Raw genomic sequence first — 23,158 nt, forward strand, 5'->3', positions numbered from 1 at the left:
TGGTGGCCCTTTTATTTCATGTTATCAGGCGTTTTTAGGTGGATATTGCTGGTAACTGGCCTGCTGTATGTTCTGGTACTTGGGGTAATGTATCTAAGTATTTGTGCTGTGGGTTCTTGGGTACTGGTGCTAACTTCTCTTATATTTTCTAATACTTCTCTCACTTATATTTATGTTACACTGGGAGGGTGGTTATTCTGTTTTACAATAATTACTACAGTTTATTTTGTAGGTGCCCTCCCATACCTTGCATTAGAATAATATTTTGTACATTTCCAAATAATATGTTCAGCAGAAACATTTGCTTGACTGTAGGTGTATCATATGTAACACAGCAACAGTTTCCCCTTTTGTGACGTTATAAATGTTGCACTTTTTCTCATTATGCCTTTATTTGCTGAAATATGAATATAGAAAACGTTATTTAATAAATGCTGTTTATTCATTGGTTTTTTTTAAACCTACTTGTATGTGGAGAGAATTTTTGTGTTGTTGAAAACTTGTTTTCCGTCAAGCTTCAACTTGAAACAGGTGTTTTTTTCTGTTGTGAAAGAAAAAGTAGTTTTATTTATTGCATATATTATATTTTTGATGCTTAACGACATTTAGGTTATTCTGAGGTTTAACTGTTGCTACTTTAGTACGTTTAAAGCAGTATTTTTGATATCCTTACTTTTTTGTGGTCTTTGATGTGTACTTGTCCAAGGAGTTTAGTTGAAGATTGAATAATTTGTGGAAAAGGCTAAATGTTAAAAAATGTTTTAGTAATTGTTTAATAATAATTGTTTTCTAAAGCTACAATTATTTAACTTTATATTTTATATACAGTTAATACTTACTTGGAGAAGTGGATGCACTGTTGTATATGCTGCAGGCTTCTCTTTTGCAGGGACAATCTGGCAGGGTTTCCTTCTCTCTAAATGTTTGTCATTTTTTTAGCTATTTTTTGCTTTAATTACTCTGGCTTTTTTATTGTTTGTTTAATTGTTAAGCTATATTGGTTACGTTTTGTATGGTTTGATATAATTGGTTGTTTTAGCCTTATTCGATTTTTTCCATGTATGCCCTTTTTTGGAAAACACCAGTTAATGTTTTTTATGCTAATGTTCAAGATAACTTATTTTATTTAATAGTAAAGGCCTGATAATGAACTTGGCGCTCTGACCACCTGAACACCGTGGCTGCGGCTGCCAGGAGACGCAGCCCCAGTGGTATTCCAACCGCCATATGAGTTTATTGCAGTGCCCGTGGTGTGGCTATGGAGATTTTGCAGCGGTGGTGATTATTTTTCCATATGTATCGATTTCTGTGTGTGCATTTCGACTGCATATATGTCAAATGCACACATATGCATGACACATGTGGAAAAATACCACCTACCCATTGCCCGAGTCCGTCCCATATGTGGCAGTCCAGGTAATGGGTATAGGCCACAAAAGAAACTAAACTGTACATTACCACAAACAGGGCTGTAATCCTTGGGGTGGAGATGCTGCTGTGAAGGGGGGACCTGAAGAAAAGGATCCACATCGAACTCTGATAGGAAAAACAGGAATGGACTGAGTACGCACACCAAATACTTTGCCTGAAGATGGAGGTCCCACTGCCGCAGTCAGCTTGTGGAAAAACCAACTTGTAATACGGACCGCAGTGAAATTACCCTGTACAGCCCTATGACAGCTGCTTTTCCTAGATTGTGACCCCCGCGGTCTGCGGTGTGCTGGTGGTGTCGGCAGTTCAGCAGCGGTCTTTGCATTCAGACTGCGGGTACAATGGTTTATATACTGCCAAACTCGTAGTAAGGCCCTACAAGTATTTATTTTAAGTAAATAAGTAGCATGGTTTATAAATATAAATATGTGTTATATGTAAGTGGGATCTAAATATGTGTAATGTATAATTTACAGGAGTCTTATGTTGATATAGTTTAAATTAATTATTTTGGTTATGTAAAATATTATATTTTATTTATATTTTGCAGTTATTATTGTGGGATATATTTTCTGTTTGTTTAAATATTGTGTTTTGCATAATGTATACTGCTGCTTATTACTTGTTTTAATATTTATGTAGTCGATATTGCGGACTTTAACATTTTTGACATAGTCTATGGTTAGTTATAAGTCCCGATCATTTTTTCCCAATATTGTTGCTTTCGATACATGTTAGATTAGATATTTTTGATGTTGATAATTATGTGTACAATATTAGTGGCTTTTTAAATTAAGTATAAGGATATTTTTGTAAATTATATAAAATATTTGACAATACTGTAAGTCGATATTTGTTGAGTCGATATTAGGTCAGTGATCTGAACTTGCTAGGTCAACATGGCAGTTTAAAAGTACACACACTGGCCCTGCAGTGGCAGACCCGAGACAGGTTTGAAGGGCTACTCATGTGGGTTTCACAACCAGTACTGCAGTCCCACTAGCAGCATTTGATTTACAGGCCCTGGGCACACACAATGCACTAGGGACTTATTAGTAAATAAATGGTGCCATTACATTTTAAACACAGAGCACATGCACTTTAGTACTCATTAGCAGTAGTAAAGTGCCCAGAGTCCTAAAACCAGCAAAAACGAAGTTCAGCACACGACCAAGAACAGGAGGTTAGAAGCAAAAAGACAGGGGAAACCATGTCAAAAGGTGCCAGCTCTAATGTAGAAGGTTGAGTTTAAGGTAGTTTGGGCCGATTACGATGTTGGGCGGAAAGCCTCCTCCCGACAGTCAAAATCTCCTCGATTGCATTGGAGCCCTTCCGACCAACTCGGTCGGTTTACATTCCGACTGCCCGATTGCGATGTTCGCGGTTCGAACGTAAACCACGCGGTCATCTTGAATAGGTTCCGAGCGACTCGCGGAGTAATCGTGTCACTCAGAACCGCTTCGTACACCCCTATAGACTGTTTCTGTGGTCGGGATTACGATGTTGATTTCCAACAGCCGTTCCGCGTCGGTCAGTCTGAAAGTGACTTTGGGGGACCCTAACAAGGCCCCCTTGCCCCTGCGGCCTAGGGGGTATCTAAAGAGACCGCCCTATAAAACCCTATACTGTGTGGCAAGCACCATGGGGAGCCTGCAACAGGGTGCAAGGTTTTCAGCACACATCCCATTTCCCCATAGGAGACTTTGTTATGGCCGGTTCTCAGGCATAACATGAGCTCCCATAGGAAACAAAGGGAATCTGAGCGAACAAGCTTTGGTCGCATTGTAATCCAGCGGTCAGAACCGCCGACCGCAAGTCGGTCGGGCCCGATTCCGAGTCAGTGTCAGGCAGAGGCTTTTCAGCTGACATCCTAATCAGCCCCTTAGTGTGCATCCAGCTTGCCACTGTTTGCATACTTTCCTGAAGCTTTTCGTTTGAGATCTGAAGACCCCTAGGGATTGGAACTATTATCTGAATATGATCGGCATAGAACAGAATTTTGAATCCAAAAGACCTGACCAGGGCCACCAGAGAAAGCATACACACATTAAACAGAGTAGGGGTTAATGTACAGCCTTGAAGAACACTATATTTAATGGATGTGGTAGAAAGGGGTGGAGAATTCCGATTGTGTGCAGTCAGTCAAAAAAAGATTTGATCCAAGTAAGGTGATATCACAGAGACCTATACTCCTTAATCTCTCCAATAATGTAGCATGGTCCACAGTATCGCATGCCGTTGACAAATTCAGAAGGACCACAGCAGTAATGTTGCCTTGGCTCATCATGTATCTAAGTCTGCTAGTGGCAGACACCAAAGAGTTCTCAGAGCTATGGTTAACTCTGAAGCCAGATGGAGCAGTGTCCAATCGAGCATTATATTCCAAGTAGGATACTGGTTGTTTAGTAATGATTTAATCTATGAGTTGGGTAGAAATATGGAGCAAGGAGATTGCCTAGAGGTGACAAGGTGTCCACCAATGTTTTCTTTAGGGCAGGGATCATCTGTGTGTTGCAGAGTACTGTGAGGTAAGGGCACCAACTCTGAAAACTGACAGAGAAATCCTGAAGAACAAGAGTAGAGAGGAAACCCATACTTATTTGAAAGCCGAGCATATTTTACCTCGGATTGTGAGCAGTCCTGAAATCTAGTCAAGGTAGATCTAGCTACAGACACCTGTTTAAAGTTTCAGATAAGAGTGGGAGAAGTGAAGGGTCAATAAAAAAAGAATCATAGATTTCCTGACTTTATTAGAAAAGTATGTTTATAATGTGTCACAGACGATTTGAGTATCAGGAGGCCGTTTCACATTCACTTTGGGGTTAGATAGGAGAGGAGACAGGAGAAGGAAGAGGGGGGGGGAGTAGGGAGGGGAAGGGAAGCAAGTGGAGGTGAGGGGAAGGGGGGACGGATGAGAAGATAGGAGAGGGGTGGAGGGGAGGGGCAAAGGAAGGAGAAAGGAGGGAAGGGAAGAGAAGAGAAGAAAAGATGAGAGACTTATTGTGCAAAGGGATAAACAATTAAAGAAGAAGAGTGAAAACAGTTCAGCTAGTGGAGGTGAACGATGGGGAAAAGGCAAACTGGCATGGGAAAAAAATAAAATATGGAAAAGAACAGTGGATGAAAGAACAAGAAAGAGAGGGGGGCAAAGGCTGTGCAAAAAGAGAGGAGAAACTTCATAGAGGAGGGTGGAGTGGAAATAGGCCAAGAGGTTTGATGAAGAATGCAGAGAAGAGAGGAGAATAGACCTGTTTCAGAAAAAGGAGAACTACGTGAAGTCTAGCATTGGAAAGAGGAGAGCAAGGGGAAATCTACAGGGGAATGGGGAGGATAGCAAAGAGCAGACATGATGGAAGAAGAAGAGTAGAATGAAAAATGGATTTGTGGGGAAAAGAGATAGAAAATGTGAAAGATTTCTAGGAAGGAAAGAGAAGAGACATGCTGGAGAAGAAAGTGTATCAAGAGACTTACTGGGAAATAATTTTTTAAACCATACAGTAGTATTTCTGGTGAAGAAAGAGGACAAAGAGAATGGGGAAGAAAATATACTGTATGTGGGAGGAAGCAGAAATAGAAGACCAGATAGGTTACAGCTTCACATATGTAGGTGTGTGGGATATACACTTTGAGTATAGGAGATGTATCAGTAGCAACCAGAGTTGGAGGGAAGGAGGATTTTGCCCTGTGAACTATAAAACTTTGTCCTGAGGATGTTCACCTTTGGAGGTACCAATAAACAATGCAAACTCTGAAATGGTCCAATTTAAATATATGCTGGCTGTACAGTTAAAAGAACGGCCAGGATTTTGTGCACTCAGATGAGATCTACGAATGATGGAGAATGGAATGACAGCAAAACGAAGATCGGTACAAATCACATTTGGTAGCAGTAACAATTCGAAGAAAATTGTGTCTACAATGTATCTTATCTGCTGGGCAATGGATCTTACCTGTCAATTCTTCAAATGACTCGTATGGCTTTAAATTGAATCTTTTCCTGTATTCATTGAACGGCTGCACTCTGAGAAGCCTGGATTCTCTAATCACCCCAATTGGTACTTTTATAACATTACGTGCTATGTTCTGTGCTCCACCAATCTAAAAAAGCCAACAAAAGAAATGACATGTAACTGATATTATAGTCTCTGAAATATACATCTTTTGCACCCCAGCTAAAGCAGGAGTCCACTGTATGAAACATGAGCAGTTCTTCAATTTATGCACTCCAGGGCATAATGATGATATCACAAATATGCAGACATCTAGCATCAATTAAAGAAAAGCATTACTCAATCAGCAGTCTTACACAGATTTACCAGTAGAGGGGTTAGATCCTAATAGTGTTTTTCTAGGATAACCACTGGCAATGTAAATGAGTTCTGTTTAGATTCATTGTAATGAAATGTATATGGATAGCTTTAAAATCTGCCATGGATTAGAATATCCAGGAACCATAACAGACATCACTGATCAAAAGCTTCTATGAAATTTAATTTACAGGTGGATCTGCCTGGGCCGTCCAAAAGCAGCCATGAAGTAAAGGTAAAATCATCTTTGAATGTCCTTCGAGGCCAGTATTTACCCTCAGATGTTTGCTTTTAAATTAGCCACCATTTTATTTTGCTGGCATTTCATGTTAACATGCGGGGCCTCATGGCAAATCCTGGTACCCACTATGTGCCTTTTGTGGTCCATAGGCACATCACTAATATATGCACTGGTGAGGGCTATCATCTACAGAAAGAAATGTTGGTGCTTTTATGGCATGGTATTTGGAACATTACTTTCCAATATGCATTTCAAATGAAGATGGCTTGTGAAAAAAAATGTTTGTTCTTTTTCATCTTGGAGTACTTGAGTGCCATTTTACTGATATAGCTTTTGAAGACTTAAAGACAGCTTACTGCACACATACATGGTAGCGGAGACTGATGTCATATCACACACGGTTTTCTAAAACTTTTTTTTTTTTTTTACAATGGACTCGTAATTGCATGGAGGCAGACCGTGAACCTGCCTGTGACATACCCACCTATGTCAGCCATTTCAGCATTGTGCCACGCCGGTCACTGAATTATTGTGTGCTTGTTCCTTTCTTTGATCCATTGAGGGGAATCACCATCTAAAATGTGCATGTTATTTCTTTGCCTGTTATACCACATGCTTTGATTTTATTTCAGTTTTTTTTGACTGATGTCTTTGTGAGTTCTCCGTTTCAGTCTCTGCCCAGTGTGAGCGTGTTTCAACACTTACATGGACCCTGTGCTCCATTTGCTTATGCCCTCGTCATGAAGCTGGAACTGGACAAATACCTCTGCCAACATTCGGTTTGCACAGATTTTCTGGACCTTCTGTCGTTATCATGGGTTTTTTGCTTTCAAGCTTTAATTGTGACTAAAATTGTGAAAGCACACATATTCTATTCTTTTACCCCAACTATTGAGTAACTCCTCTAGTTTACTAGCAAACTAAGATACTGCAGGAGACTCAACACATCTTAGAGTCTGGTTCAGTCTGAGCAGCTCTGCATCTTTATTATTTTAATCAAACAAATCTCCTAGGTGACATCTAGCGAGAACTTATATCGAGATTTCCTAGGTTTCCAACTTAAAGGAGCCATTTAAGAAATACATTTACCCAATTTTCATACCCATGAAATGTACCTTTTTTTATCTTGGTCAAAGCAAATTTTCTCACCCTGGATGAGCAATTCTCTCCTTTGTAAGTTGTTTTGTACTGTCATCCAGTGTAACTCAACCTTTACTATTGTGTGATGACTTTACCATGCATAATTACTTCATGTGTCACCAGACAGCACCATGTCACTGATCTCTTATATTCCCTTTTGCAGAGATCCATCTGTGCACAAGTGACCCCTGTCAGCTAGTGCTACATTTCACCATGTCCGCAGAAAAAGCGGAATTACATTGTAGCTTTGACAGAACATAATGTCACAGGCCCATCAATTTTGTTTCTTTCAGTTTTCTGCAGGGGTTGCAGATGGCAAGAAAATTCAGCTTCCATTAACAGATTGGCCTGCACAGTTTCAAGACAAAAATTAAGTGAAATCCTGACGAAACTCATTCTAAGTCTTCGAAGGTTTAAGAAGCTCAAATCCTTTTGACTATAGTGGTTTAGTAGTAGCCTAATAAGATTCTCTGAACATCTAAAGGAGAAGAAAGCATACATATTAATACAAAATATTGTCACAGTTGGACTTTGTGTGTTCTGTGGACCACTCTGTGAGGTAGCAGAGCCAACCTGTGTAATCATCTTCTTGGAACTGAGAAGACCACATGAGATGGGACAGAGCACAGATTGCGATAGGATTTGCATTAGTCATCTGCTGACGTGCAGTGTAAGTTGGTGCTGAACATATTCAGCCCTCTAAGCTAAACAACAAAATTAAGCATTGCTTTGTTCTGAGGTGGAAGGTTTCATACACAAAGAATAGCTTCTGTTTCGATTCTGCGGACCTTCCCTGTGACCCTGCGACTCTGCCTTCTTCGACCAGCAGTGCTCTTCCCTTCATTGTGCTCCCGTCTCCCGCCGCCACTAACACCAACTGCGGCCGCGGAGTGGGGACAGGACCACACATTCCAGCATCCTTTGCGGCAGGGGAGCCGCCGACGGCGTTTTCGCGCCAGGAGGCGCACAAAAGATCGCCGCAACCCCGGCAGAGCGGGCTTCTGTTTCGATTCTGCGGACCTTCCCTGTGACCCTGCGACTCTGCCTTCTTCGACCAGCAGTGCTCTTCCCTTCATTGTGCTCCCGTCTCCCGCCGCCGCTACCACCAACTGCGGCCGCGGAGTGGGGACGGGACCACACATTCCAGCATCCTTTGCGGCAGGGGAGCCGCCGACGCCGTTTTCGCGCCAGGAGGCGCACAAAAGATCGCCGCAACCCCGGCAGAGCGGGCTTCTGTTTTGATTCTGCGGACCTTCCCTGTGACCCTGCGACTCTGCCTTCTTCGACCAGCAGTGCTCTTCCCTTCATTGTGCTCCCGTCTCCCGCCGCCGCTACCACCAACTGCGGCCGTGGAGTGGGGACGGGACCACACATTCCAGCATCCTTTGCGGCAGGGGAGCCGCCGACGCCGTTTTCGCGCCAGGAGGCGCACAAAAGATCGCCGCAACCTCGGCAGAGCGGGCTTCTGTTTCGATTCTGCGGACCTTCCCTGTGACCCTGCGACTCTGCCTTCTTCGACCAGCAGTGCTCTTCCCTTCATTGTGCTCTAATCTCCCGCCGCCGCTACCACCAACTGCGGCCGCGGAGTGGGGACGGGACCACACATTCCAGCATCCTTTGCGGCAGGGGAGCCGCCGACGCCGTTTTCACGCCAGGAGGCGCACAAAAGATCGCCGCAACCCCCGCATCGCGGGACCGCGCGCGGGCAGCGCCGGGCGAAGCCCGGGCAAATGGCGGGCCGTCTGTGGCCGTCCGGGGCAGGAGGAGGCAGGGCTGGGCTCACTCTCTGAGATCTGCCTAGTTCTACGAGAGGTACAAGTCGTAATTATTTGCAGTTTGAATGCCATAACTTTACTCACTCCTGTTTGGGATTTGTGTGCCCTGCATAAACTGGATATTAACATTGATAATTCCCATCTTCGTGTACAGCTGTCTTTCTAAATTATCATTATGACAACACGTACTCCAAAAAATAGAACATCATTGCTGGGAGGCTCAGTGCGAGGCACGCTGGACAATTTCATTACAAGGGCCGCCTCAGTTCTCGAGAAGGAGATTGCCATGGTGGAGCGGCGCCTATCGGCCGAACATTTACAAACCAAACGCTCTTCGCTCGGTCTCATTCAGACGGCCGCTTCACCGGTTCCCGTACTGCCAGTCCCCTGTTTAATAAATAATTCTCAGACTGCTTCTAGATCTTCTTCGCCCATTCGAGACTCTAATTTTGTGACACAAATAACATCGCTTGTTCCTAACCCCCATGCTAATCCTTCCCCTGACTGTACACTATCGGACTTACAATTTTCAAGGGCTACTACTACCGCCATTACTGCTAGTCCACAAAAGAAGGGGGGGAGAATCACTAATGCAGGCCCCTCCTCCTCTGAAAAAAAGAAAGAAGGGAGGAAAGGGAGGAAAGAAATATAATACAACGAATCCACCTGGCAATAGCAAGTGCAACCAAGTGGAAAATACCGCGATTTATCTCCCCCCAGTTGTCAAACAATCACAAGGCCTAGAAACCCAGTTGGATTCCCTCAATTATGACTCATTAATGAACGAAATTGTGGGTCAACTGGAGTTACTTGTCAAATCACTCCTTCTCCCACTTTTAGAAAGAATGAAGGGCATGTCGAATCAACTTGGGCTAATGGAGAAGTTGATCTTACAATATACTGGCCAACCAAAAGAGCTATCGCCTAATATAGAGGTACACTCAAATAGCGCCATTTATTCTAAACCATCTTTAGTGGTAGACGATAGACAACCTAGTCTAGAGGCAACCAAAATTAATACTTTACCATCCCCATCAAACTTAATTAATTTGTCACCCAACCGAAAGAACAACACTGAGCTAGACCATGGTCAGACAACCGCCAACTCCCGAATTAATGGCCCCGAACCTAATACACGTAAAGCATCTGTTGTTATTGTCCCGAGTAAAACACACGGTGCTAATTGTCATCACATAGATCTGCCCCCGGAGGCGGCTCCCTATGCCGTACTTATGACAGGAGTTCCACCATTGGAAATAGGAAAGAAAGAGGGCTATTATGACCTAAAAAATAGGCTCATGCATTGGTTGGGACAAAATAGGCCTTTACCTCCTAACATTAATGGTGAAATCCTGAATGTCCGTAGACTCGGTTGGGTTGGTTTACGGCCAAAGGAAATTGAAGGTGACGTGATTATTGTAAATTTCAGAGATCACAGGGCAACCAGACATATAATTAATTGGTTTCAAGGTCAACATCAGAGTACCATTAGAACCTATGAAATGACCTATTTCTATCCACAGACACTAACTAGGAACCTAACACAGCCCAGCATTTACTTACGGCCCCAAGTAGGGTCCTACAATTTTAATTTACCCACTTCCAATCGTTTTTCCCCTCTTAGAGGATTAGAGGACGTCGACTGACTTTCTTTAGGAGATCATACTCGGGGCCCTTCTTGTGGCACAACGACGGTACAAGTAAATAGTGATCATTGTTTTCTTCCACTAACTAACACTGTACCGGATAGTAAGAACTCATTACCGTCGGCATTAAGTATTAATTCCCAATCGACTGACGAACTGATAACACCGACGACTCTTCTATTATATCCTATAACCATATGCGATCAAAAGCCCAGCAAATCAAATATAGCTGTCGTATTTTGGAACGTAGCTGGTCTACGCTCCAAATTAGGGAACGACGTTTGGATCAATTATATTTCAAATTTTAACATTCTGTGTTTACAAGAGACAGGGCTGACAACAGTGATTCATCTGGATGGTTATAGAACATACTTTTCACCCGCCCAACCCTCTAAATCTGGCAGGGCTAAGGGTGGATTAACCACCTACATATCAAATCTGATCAAGTTGGATGAGATAAGGATCATAAAACTTGACCCTAACTTTCAACTTTTTAGCCTTATAATAAATGCGAGAGATTGTTTCCTTTTGGTCAACTACTATAATAATCTTTCTGACCGAGATGCAGTGGAAATAATTAATTCTATCTCTTCTCTAATAACATCTACTATTAAGAAATCAACCAGAGAGGTGACCATTATATGGGGTGGTGATTTTAACCAGATTACTTGTGGCGCTTCCAATCAATTTCTACGCGGCTTAAATGATGAGGATGATAATCCCATTTCTCATTTTACTCACTCGACTCTAGGCAGCTCCCTCAATGAAATCATGTTTTATTTAGATCTGGGAATCGCGAACAACTTGTTTAATCTAAACGCGCTTCCGGCCCCTACTTATCATGGGAGGGGATGTAATTCCACCATCGATTACATCTTGATTTCAAATGGTGTTACAAGGAGGGACACCACTTTTCATACCCATCAGATCGTATTGAGCGATCATTATCCTATCAGTATCACTCTTCATCTTTCCAATAGGCCCATTCCTAAAATTCCTAGCCTTCTGGACCAAAATAACTTAGAACTATCCAGACTAAACGGTCATTCTCTGAAATGGGCCTTAGTTGATCCAATTGAAACTGTCAACACTGTGGTCATCGGATCATATTCGTCCATTATGAAATGCCTGGACATGACTACCTCAGACGCAGACGTCATTACTAACTTTGGCTTACTAACTTTGGCACTGTGATTCAGGCCGTTAATCAAGCCCTAATGGCAAAAAAGACCCATTCTGCAAATAATAGACAGGGCTGGTTTAACCTTAAGTGCACAGAAGCCTATTCTAAACTAAAATTCGCTATGCGTAAAACAGTCAGGGACTCCGCAGAAATATCTAAATTGATGTGATAAAGGAAAGAAAATCGGAGTTAAAAAACCAACTCTGGGACGAACTACATGAGAGCTGTAACAGTAATAATAACATTGCTTTCTGGAAAGTGGTAAAAACACCTTTTCTTACTGATAAGGGTAGCTCCCCAAGAGTGGAGGTCGCTATAGAAGAAAGGGATTGGGTAGATCATTTTTCAATTTTTTTTATGATTAATCCATTATCAATCGATGTCAGAGAAAATGACCTTTATTGTCAAGAGCCTTCGCCTTTCCCCATTGACTTATCTATTACACTTGATCAGGTCACTCGGGCTTTAAGTGCAAGCAAGAAAGGAAAGGCCCCGGGCCCCGACGGGGTCCCAATAGATTTCTATAAAACCCGCGCCAAACTTTGGATCCCTCTTTTGACCAGGGTTTTCAACGCACTGTGTACCACCGGCATTCCGGAATCCTGGAAAAAATCTATCCTAGTTCCGATCTTTAAGAAAGGGGACAGGAATTCAGTCTCCTGTTACCGCCCCATCTCCCTATTGGACTCAACGGGGAAAATGATGGGGCGGATAATACTTGATCGTTTGCAGGAGTGGGCAGCGGAAAATAACATTCTATCCGACCTACAATATGGGTTCCGTGAAGGTCTGGGGACCATAGACCAAGCCTTGAATTTATCACTTTTGATTGACAAATATGTCAACATCAAGGCTGGAGCACTCTACATGGTCTATGTAGATCTGTCAGCCGCATTTGACTGCGTTAGCCATTCTAAACTCTGGTCCATCTTATTAGATCTATGGATGGACCAGACCGCAGTCACCTTTATGAGAGAACTTTACGCTGACGCAACCGCTAGAGTGAGATTTGGGACCAGTGGAGAACTCACTGCACCTTTTTGGGGTGGAGAAGGGTGTGAGACAAGGATGTGTCCTGGCCCCATTTCTATTCACCCTTTATACTAATGGCTTGGAGAAGGAGATGTTGAGAGGAGCCCGGGACCTTCCCATGGTAGCCAATCGCCGCATACCAGCTCTCCTGTATGCGGATGATGCGGTGATATTGGCTCGCACCCCAAATGAACTTCAGAGGGCTTTAAATAGCTACGCACTTTTTATGGCCAGTTTGGACCTCAAAGTCAATATAGGGAAAACCTTCGTCATGAAGGCGGGCAAGAAGAAGAATAAAATCAGACCTATTTACTTGAACAAAGAAAGTCTAGCGACCACTGACAAATATCCGTATTTAGGTGTCATGATCGATAAAAAATTAAACTGGAAACCGGCAGTCGAAGTAAGAAAACTGCAATTTGCGAGAACCACTTCCGCACTTGCGAGTTTCTCCAGGAAACTGGGGAAAAAAGCACCTGCGGAAATGGTCAAAATCTACAAAGCCAAATGTATATCAGTGGCTTTATATGGAGCGGGTGTGTGGGGACACGCAGCTGTGGGCCCATCCAGACAATAGAGAATGGTTTTTTGAGATACCTTCTCGCTCTACCAAAAACAGCCGCAAACTATTCCTGCCGCCTGGAACTAGGTCTTCCATACGTGACAGACCTGGTAAGAATCCAACCCCCTCTACTGTGGCACCGAATTTGGTCGTCAGAAAAAACAGTCTTTACCCAAAAAATCATCCAAGACTGTAAAGCCCTTGATAATGCATACAGATCTAGGTGGTTAGTCTATGTCAAAAACTTTTTAACTGATTTAGGGTTAGTAAAATACTACCACGACCCTCCTTTGATTCAGGAGTTAACAAGGAAGGTCTTCTATAAACTTTGTTTTAATCATCTGGAAGATCTAAGACTTAACTCAGAGGTTATGAAGCAAACAGTTAGGCACAGTCTAATAGTCCAGACGGTATTCGGGATCCAGCCTTACCTAACTTATAGTATCACCTCTTATGAGCTGTTCCTCTTGGTTAGGTTTAGACTGAATCTCTTTCATCGTCTAGTAGCTTTTCCATTGAGAAAAAACTGGGCTAAAATATTACCACCTTGCCCTTGTGACGGGAGTTCCTCCCGGTCTACAATTCATACCATCTTATTCTGTAAATATTATACGGACCAACGGAGAAAAATACTAATCCCCCTATTAAAACGCTTGGGCTTCCGTACTTGCCGCCCAGCTTTATTCTTTTTACAGCTACTCGAGGGGGAGGGGGAGGGGCTGGTCTACATTGTTTCTAACTTCTTACAGAACATCATGCGACACAGACCGAACCTAGGCTGATTTAATCTATTTTTGACTTCACTGCCAAATTTACTGTAATCAATCAAACTGATGTTTCTTACCCAGAGACTCTCCCAGCATTGCCACTTTAAATTTGTGAACCGATATCACTGCGATCATTCTTGCCTGTGATGAATTTTAAATTAATGTGATTTTTTAATGTGTTATTTTATCATGAATTTGTATCTGCATCTTTTATGACTTTTCCTCGGAAAGTCGAATAAAGAAAGTTTTGATTTGATTTGATTTGATTTGAATACAGATACATTATTGTTTGGTTCCAAGGTGAAACCTTGCTGGAAAGTAGTCCTTTTTGTGGGTCACCCTATTTCTTTTGCCTTGTTGAGGAACTCTATTTTTGCTGGCTTTAGAACTTTATGCACTTTGCCCCTGCTAGCAATTACTAAAGTGCTTGTGCTCCTCCTTTCAATATGGTATAGTCGGCATACTCCTGACTAGCATATTTAACTTACCTAGGGCCTGATTACGAGATTGGCGGTAAGGGAACAGCCATCGAAACAGAGTAGGAAACCCTGCCACCTAGTTGGTGGTAATTACAATGTTGGTGGTTTTCAGAACAAAAGACCACTGGACCACCACCACCATCAGCCATCCGCAGACCGCTGCAACGGCGGTAGGAAAAAATCCAGCTGCCAGAGGGCATACAGACAAGTTCACCGTCGTCGGAATAAAGATTTGGCTTTGTCGAGCCGAGCGTCCGTGGCAGGAAGACCACCTGATTCGAGCTAGTGGAATTGAAGGAATTGGGGTGCATAATCACCCATTTCATTTTCTTACCTTCAGTCTCCCACGTGGATCCCTTCCTCCAGGGCCGCTCTTCACAGCAGTATCTTGACACCAAAAAAAGCAACCCTGTTGGACTCGAAATCCAGGTAAGACCATTTAGCAGTATTTACCCATTGACCGAACTGGGCACATATGGTCTAATCTCCAGCAATGGAAAAGTACTGATAGTAGGTATTTTTTCAAACGTGTCATACATGTGTACATTTAACACTTATGTGTTTATGTCGGTGTGTATATTTTGACAGCACATGAAAGCATGTTCCCTACAGTCAAACACCACTGCTGGCCCAGCGGTGACAGTCATATGGCGGGCAGAATACCGCCACAGCAATCTTAAAACCGCCGCAGTGGCGGTATGGTGTGAGACAGCCAAACTCTTATTTGGGCCCCTAGTCTCTAGTATATGGTACCAAGGTGCACTTAGGGCCTGTAATTTAAACGTCACAAGTGGACTGCAGCACCACATGTGCCATCCACTACAGTGACAATGTAAACATGACTGAAGACCTGCAACCACTAGCCTGGCTACGCAGGTTTTAACTCAAATCTGACCTGTGAAAATATACCCTTTTGACAGGTATACGCCTTCCTTTTAAATACTTATAAATCGCCCCAAAATAGGCCTAATTGCCAATAAAAGTTGGGTGCATGGTATTCAAAAGCAGAGTATGTAAAAATGTAATGTTAAACATGTCTTTACAGTGAAAATGCCCTCAAAGCTATTTACACTGTAGCAGGTTTAACTGTTCCATAGGAAAACACTTGGATGCAATATAAAAACGAATCCATCTCGGTAATTGGACTAGCTAGCAAAATAATTAAACAACAAGTTTTAATAATATTTTTTTATTTTTATGTTTAACATTTGTTAAAAATCCAATTGAAGGGTGAAGTTGGATTTGTTCTAATTAATATTGAAAGGTAACTTTTAAAAAGTTACCTTTGCCCTGCCTGAAGCCCCTCAAAGCTAAATCTGAATGTTGCCCTCCCACACTATGCTTAGCAATGACCAGTCAGCAATGCAGCATGTAGCAGGCACAGCTGAAGCCATCACCATATAAAACCACAATTTTCTGTTTCTCAGAGGCTTGGGTATTCCTGACCTTCTCACACATCCTCACAATCATGTTCCAGCATCCAGCACACTAATCAACCAAACAGTACTGGAAATGCCACCTACAACAATCCACAGTTTCTTACAGTGCTGCATGCATGCTCCAACAACAACTGACTTTCAAGTACTTTGAACTTTTATCCTGCTGCTTCCACTATCAGTAGCTCCTACTGTCACCTAGCACCTTGTCTACAGGCCTCATGGAACCAGCTCCTCTTTCTCCTCCAATATCTCATGATATTACTGCAGGAATAACCAGCTTTCTCTGTGTTTGCAAGTTCCTTAGCGGCACAACAACCAATACCATGAAGTCCTCTTTCCTCACTATTAAAATCCATCGATATCAGATAGCTCATCAAACTACACCAAGGGTAACATGCTGGAACAGAAGGTCCACTCTTCCAATAGCTACCATATAGACACCTTGAAACAACAACAGACACTGCCACAGTCATCAACTCCATCCTCACAACCCTTATTCACAACCTCCAGAGAATTGTAGACACCAATGCTCTATTCTAGACCCACTCACTGAAACCTATGATACTATCATGAGCTCAGGGATTTCAAGGGTGCCTTTGGATGGCATGTAAAGAAGTGGCGACAATCAAAGCAGAAGGTAAACCCAGGGTCTTAGAGACTCTCTGCACAACACTTTGGAAGCTTTTCTCAAAAAGCCACGGTATCACATTACTTGAACACAGTCAACCCAGCTTCCAACAGAGGCATAGTTCTCTTGAAGGTTATCAGGCACTGATTCAACCATCCTAGACCCCGCCAACTCAACTCTCAATGGAAAAGGTCAATACCGCCAACTAAATTCAAAAACACATAGATGGCACCTGCTATCACTCCTGGTAATTTACCCACATGAATTTGGATACACTCTCACTTGAAAACCTTGCAAGACTCTTTGACACTCAAAACCTCGTCATGGCATCCACAGAGAAATCCAACATCAGAAATCAGACAGCTGCTCAACCTCATCAATTCCACCCCAGCACATCTTCTCTAGAACCATCAGGACTGGACAGATCCTGTCCTTCCCATCCTCCTATCAATCCTGAGCAAGATCACTGACCATAACAAAATGAGTATCAATCCTCTTCTCAAGGATTACCCTTCAGGATTTAGATCTCTATGGTATAGATCAGAGAAAGGAACAATGAAGGCATCTTGCGATGTGCTCCAGAGCTCCAGAAATGTAAATAGTTGCTTTCTGAACCTGCCAGAGGCTTTTAGTACTGTAGGCTATCAAGTCCCGATCAGCACCCCCATCTCCAGGTTCTGGATAGAAATCACTATTCTGCAGTGGTTAAACTTCTATCTGAAAACAGATTCCATTCTCTTCTATGCTCCTCAAGATCAGAACGTGGCACCTCAATCCTGCAGACCTGAAGGCAACATCCCTTTTCCAGTGATGTCCAGACGTAACATGGACTCACGGAGTCCCCAAGAATCTGGAACTGCATTCCAACATGGACCTTCATTACTTTAATGATGAAGGATATGAAGATAATTGTTGATCATGACTGCACCTAGTCATTGGACGCTTACAGAATTAGTGAAAAGAGCTTTCTTGTCCTTCAAATCAAACCTATGTACAATATTTTTTTGTACATTGCTCTGCTCATTTGTGGCTAGGCTGGCACTCAATAAGTACCCTTATGGTAGAGTTTTAGATTTATTTTGTGAACGAGTGCTCCAAATCTGACCTTTTCATCAAATATTCCAATTTGGTCAGCACCGCAGTGTGGTCAAGACACAGAGCTTCAAAGGAGAAACAGCCATTACAACAAGGCGATTACTACACATTGCCATTACAACACGGCTGTTACCACACATAACCTTTAGCACACAGAATTTTGTTGTAAAGGCATGAATGGTAAAGGCATATGCGTTTTAAATGTAAATATTAAGCATATATATATATATATATATATAGGAATGTTAATTTTAGATTGGGCACCTTTTTGTTTTTGATAAACACATTTTTATTGATTTTACAGAAAGTACCAGCCAATCACCAAGATACCATGATAACAAAGGATTATTTGCATTAATCTGGACAACCCAAAGGCCAAAGACTTACAAATTTCAAAAGGACAGATATTGGAGCAACTCCATTGAGATCAGACCAATCCCCCCCAACCACTTCCCCCAGACCCTACGATATTACTTGGGGCAGCCACGTGCTATGTACATTGTCTTCTCCTGCGTGGCAAACCAGTCCACCCCGGCTCGCCACTTCCCTACGGAGGGAGGGTCAGGACACTTTCAGGCGGAAGCTATGTCTCTTTTGGCCACTACCATTGCCGTAGTGTAAAACTGTTTTTCGTTCCTGGACCCATCCAACCCGTCTGTGATGTCCAGCAGCGCATGTTTTGGGTCGTGTGGGATCTGCCACACCAAAACCTCAGTGAGCTCCGTCTCAATGTCTAACCCAGAAGCGCGCCAAGCGCGGGCATGTCCATACCATGTGAAAAAAGTCGGCGGGCTCATGACCGCACCTATCACAGGAGGGGGTCGGTCGGAGCCCAGCGCGATGCAAGTGCGCCGGCGTCAAATAGGCAGTGTGCAGGAAATAAAGCTGTGTCAAACGCAATCTAGCAGAAGCATTGACTGTCCTGGGGGCCATAAGTGATGTTGGAGTGTTGTTAATGAGTGACCGGTAAATGTGGGAGATGCCCCCTCTCCCCAGATCCCCCAGCATGATTTGTGCCTCGGGAGGGCAATGGTCCGGGAGTCGTGTACCAGTCGCTAAGTGTACTTGAAGGGCATGGCGAAGCTGAAAATATCTATAAAACTGTGAGTGAAGCATGGAATGTCTAGCCTGGAGGTCCTGGAAGGAGCATATGTGGTCACTCACCCAAATGTCACCTAACTGGGAAATGCCTATAAGGTCCCAGGACCAAAAGCCTTGTAGCCCGTTGACTTCTCTGAGACAGGTACCCTGCCACAGGGGTATGCACTGGGTCAGCTTGTGGGTCCACCCGGTGTGGCGCAGCGCGGCTTTCCAGGCCAGGAACACCAAATGTGTCCCTTCCGGCAGGCGAGACCGGACAGGCGCCCCATACATCATCGACTGGAGGTTGGACAAGCCCAATTCACTGAGTTCCAATCTGTAAGCCGGATCCGACCATCCTCCACTGAGCCAGTCATGCAGGGAGAGCAGGCGTGTGGCTAGATAATACAAATACAGATGGGTCATCCCTAAGCCCCCGTCAAAGGAAGGGATCCGACAAACTCCCAGGGCCAGTCAGGACCTGCCCCTTCCCCAGAGGAATTTGGAAGCCAGGCTGTCAAGTTCTCTGAACCACATTCTTGAAACATTTATGGGTGTGTTTTGGAGCATATAAAGGAATCTGGTGACGTTAAGGGCCCAGCTGAGTTCAGGGAGTAAAGTCACCCATATCCCTAGGTATTTAAAGGATAGATGACGGAGTGGTATGGTGGACTGCCAGTCAAAGCACTCCCTGGGCATGTGGAGGGGAACCGACTTCTCAGGATTAAGCCGGAGGCCCGAAGCCTGCTCAAACGACCGAAGGATCTGGAGACAGTGAGGCCCGAACTAGCGGGGTCCGCCAAATAAATCAGGACATCGTCCCCGTAAAGGGCGATTTTATCTACTTACGTATTGGGCCATTCCCAACCCTGCACCTGCCCGCTCGAACGTATCAGGGCCACCAGGGGTTCCATCACCAGAGCGTAGAGCAGGGGAGAGAGGGGGCATCCCTGCCTCATTCCCCTGCAGATCGGAAGGAGTTCGGACAGAACACCATTCACTAGGACCCGCGCCCTAGGTCAAGCGTACAGTAGTCGGACGAAACTACGGAAGCAGGGTCTGAGACCCATCTCCGCCAGGACGGCGTCCAAGAACCCCCAGGCTACAGAGTCAAAGGCTTTCTCAAAATCTACCAGGAGGAGTTATAGATAGGGGGTGAGCAGGTTACGGTGAGCCAAAGCTGTGTGGGGCCTCCACAAACAATGACGGGTAGCACGCGCTGGCATGAACCCACATTGGTCCGGATGGACCAACATGCGTAGGTGGGGTATAAGACGCTGGGCGAGTATTGTGGCGTACAGCTTCAGCTCCGTATTAATGAGGGAGATGGGGTGATAATGCGCGCACCGCAGCGAGGGTGGTCGAAAAACCTTTCTCGATCGCTTCCCTAAATATCTGGGCGAGATATGGAATTAATGTCTCACGATACAGAGCATAACATTCCTGGGGAAGGCTATCTAGTCCTGGCATCTTACTAGATGAGACGAGGGTAATCGCTTCCCCAATCTCTGCGGGGGAGATGGGACGATCCAGATCGCACTGGACTTCTGAGTCCAATTGAGGGAAATGACATGCTCTGGCCTGCAGCAGATCTGTAAGGGACAGGGATGGAGTCCCAGCCGTGTATAATTGGCGATAGTACATCGCGAAAGCCCGGGCCATGTCGGCCGAGGAATTACACACCGAGCCGTCCCGATCTAGAATTTCGGGAATTATGCGATTCGCTCTGGGGTAGGTGGCTAGTCTGTGGAGGAGAGAGCCATTCTTGTCTCCCCAACCATACACCCTGGCGACGGAAGAGCGCCAGAGGAGTTTGGCCACGTCGAGCGACAATTGGCGAATCGCTTCACGAATGTGAGCGAGGAGCCTCATTTCGGAGGCGTCCGGGATCAGGGCGATGGACCGCGCAAGGCCTGCGCTTCACGTGAGGTGAGCTGTTCCAGCTGCGTGCGCCGCTGGGTTTTGAGTTGCCCCTTGGCAATGCTGCGTATCGTGGCCTTGCCAGCTTCACACAAGACGCCCTGGGACGACATCAACCCCTCGTTAGTCTGGAAGTATTGTTTGAGCTCCCACCCTACCACCTCGCGGAAGTCATTGTCTTGGAGAAACCACGCATTCATTCTCCATGTCTGACGCATGGAGGCGCACCCACAGTGAGTAGCACCGGGGAGTGGTCGGATATACCCCTAGGCAGTATAGCAACATCCTGGAGCAAAAGGCAGTCAGTTGAGGGAATGTAAAAGGTGTCTATACGTGCGTGTGTGTGGTGCGGGTGAATTGTCTAGACCGTGGGTGCCACACAGGCCATGCATCGCAAAGACCCAGGGATTCAGCCCAGTCCGTCAGGTGTTTCGCCTGCGTAAGTCTGCCGTGGGTGCCACACACGCCATGCATCGCAAAGACCCAGGGATTCAGCCCAGTCCGTCAGGTGTTTCGCCTGCGTAAGTCTGCCGTGGGAAGGGGGCCCAGTCGTGTCGAGCACAGGAGAGGGAACCACCTTGAAGTCACCCCCCAGGAAGACAGGGCCTGGGGGCAAGGAAGCCAGGAGTCCAACGGAGGCGGCCAGAGACGCGGTCAATCATGCAGGGCGAGAATACAATGACACCAAGTTAAGGGGGACAATGCTCAGGGAGCCAGACAGGGCCAAGAAGGTGCCCTGGTCGTCATGGACGATTCGCATCGCCACAAACGGAAGGGAACGCTGCATTAAAATCGCAACCCCGCGGGACCAGCATGTCAAACCAGAATGCCAGACCCAGTCGTACCCGTATCTCGCTAAAAAGGGGCAGTGGTTACCCAGCAGGTGTGTTTCTTGCAGCATTAAAACTTCTACTCCCTGTCGCTGCGTGTAACGAAGAACCACTGATCGCTTGAGGCGGTCAAGGAGACCATTGACGTTCCAGGACAGAAGACGTAAGGATACGCCTTGCTGTGACATGACTGTCATCCTGGTGGACTGTCTCGAGAGGGGGGGCGGTCCTGGATGGGAGCTCGGCCCAGGGCGTTCGTGCTGGGACGCGCGATTGTGGCCCAGATACCATGAATCATGTCCCTTGATGCCCGGGACGAGGCGTCCTGTGAATGCTGGTGTAGTGAAATAAAAAGGCAACAAAAAACCGAAATCAAAAACCATGGGCCAACGGTTCCCCCCCGCACCCTACCCCCCACCCTATACTTCAGGAACAGAAGCATATGTCACCCTAACATTAACAACAGTGCAGAACCAAACTACAACGCTTGGGATCGAACAAGGCATGGAGGACCCTTCCTCATGACAGGATGTCCGTATTCTAGTCCAAGATGAGAGAGAGCACAGGGTAAGCTGGCCCGTGCCTCCGGCCGCGGAGCCAGGCCCAGCGGGCAGAAGCGGACTCAGACTGGATTACTGAGAAGAGTTGGGCTACGACAAAGGTCAGTGTCCGGAAGATCAGGCATGGAGGAGGTTGGTGAGGACCCCCACGACCCAAGCAGCCAGAGGAGCCTGAGCGTCGCACAGTCCAAAGGTCCTCCCGAGTCGGCCCAGTCACTTGGGAAGTAATCAATGGGGACTCGGAGCGGGCCCTCCTGTGCCCACGGCGCCTACGGGAGCGGTTACGCTGGGGCCTATGTTCTAGCAAGCCAGTGCGAGCGGGCGGACCCTCTGCACCATCCTGGAGAGGAATCTGATCATTAGGCCGAAGGGGACGCTCCTCCGTGGCCCTGGTCCATACATCCGCCGGAGAGCCGATGAACAAGGTTTTTCTGGCGAACACCACCCGTAAGCATGCCGGAAAGAGGAGGCAATATTGGATATTGAGGGCTCTTAGCTTCTGTTTGACCTCCCCGAACGAGCGGCGCTGGCCCTGGACCTCCCGAGTGTAGTCTGGAAAAATCAGGATTGAGTGATTTTCGTAAGGGAGGCGACGTTGCTTGCGGGCTTCGGCCAAGATGGAGTCGCGGTCTTTGTAATTGAGGATTCTGATTATGACCGCCCGGGGCGATGCTCCCGCCAGAGGCTTTGGGGCAAGGGATCGGTGCGCTCTTTCTATTGCGAACCACGGAGAGAGAGGGCCCTCCGGGAGCCAGGATCTCAGCCATTTCTCAAGGAATTCAGTGGGCGGCCCTGTTCTGCCTCCTCCGGAAACCCCACCAAGCAGAGGTTGTTGCTGCGCGATCTGTTTTCAGTGTCTTCGGCCCTCCAGTGCAGCTCCTGGGTGTGCGCCTGGAGGTGCGCCACCTGCCCCTTAAGTTGTTGAACATTGTCCTCCACTGATGATATACGGGATTCAGTGTCTGTAATCCAGGCCGTGGCATTCCGGAGGTCCTGCCGGATGAGGGTCATGTCCACCCGGACCTCTGCAATCTTCCCCTCCA

The 23,158-nt window shown here is 45.5% G+C and overlaps 1 protein-coding gene across 2 annotated transcripts in view; it reads right to left on the bottom strand.

Moving 5' to 3' along the window:
- The window catches only part of LOC146868407 (prostaglandin G/H synthase 1-like), a 450,292-nt gene that overhangs the window by 35,047 nt on the left and 392,087 nt on the right, over nucleotides 1-23,158 (bottom strand). For both annotated transcript variants that reach the window (XM_085609940.1, XM_085609941.1), the window contains one exon: nucleotides 5,382-5,529. In XM_085609940.1, coding sequence (XP_085466066.1) covers nucleotides 5,382-5,529 — 148 coding nt within the window. The remainder of the gene's footprint in view (nucleotides 1-5,381; nucleotides 5,530-23,158) is intronic.

The sequence above is a fragment of the Triturus cristatus genome, chromosome 1_2 (genome assembly GCF_964204655.1).
Source record: "Triturus cristatus chromosome 1_2, aTriCri1.1, whole genome shotgun sequence".
In the NCBI taxonomy this organism is placed as follows: Eukaryota; Metazoa; Chordata; class Amphibia; order Caudata; family Salamandridae; genus Triturus; species Triturus cristatus.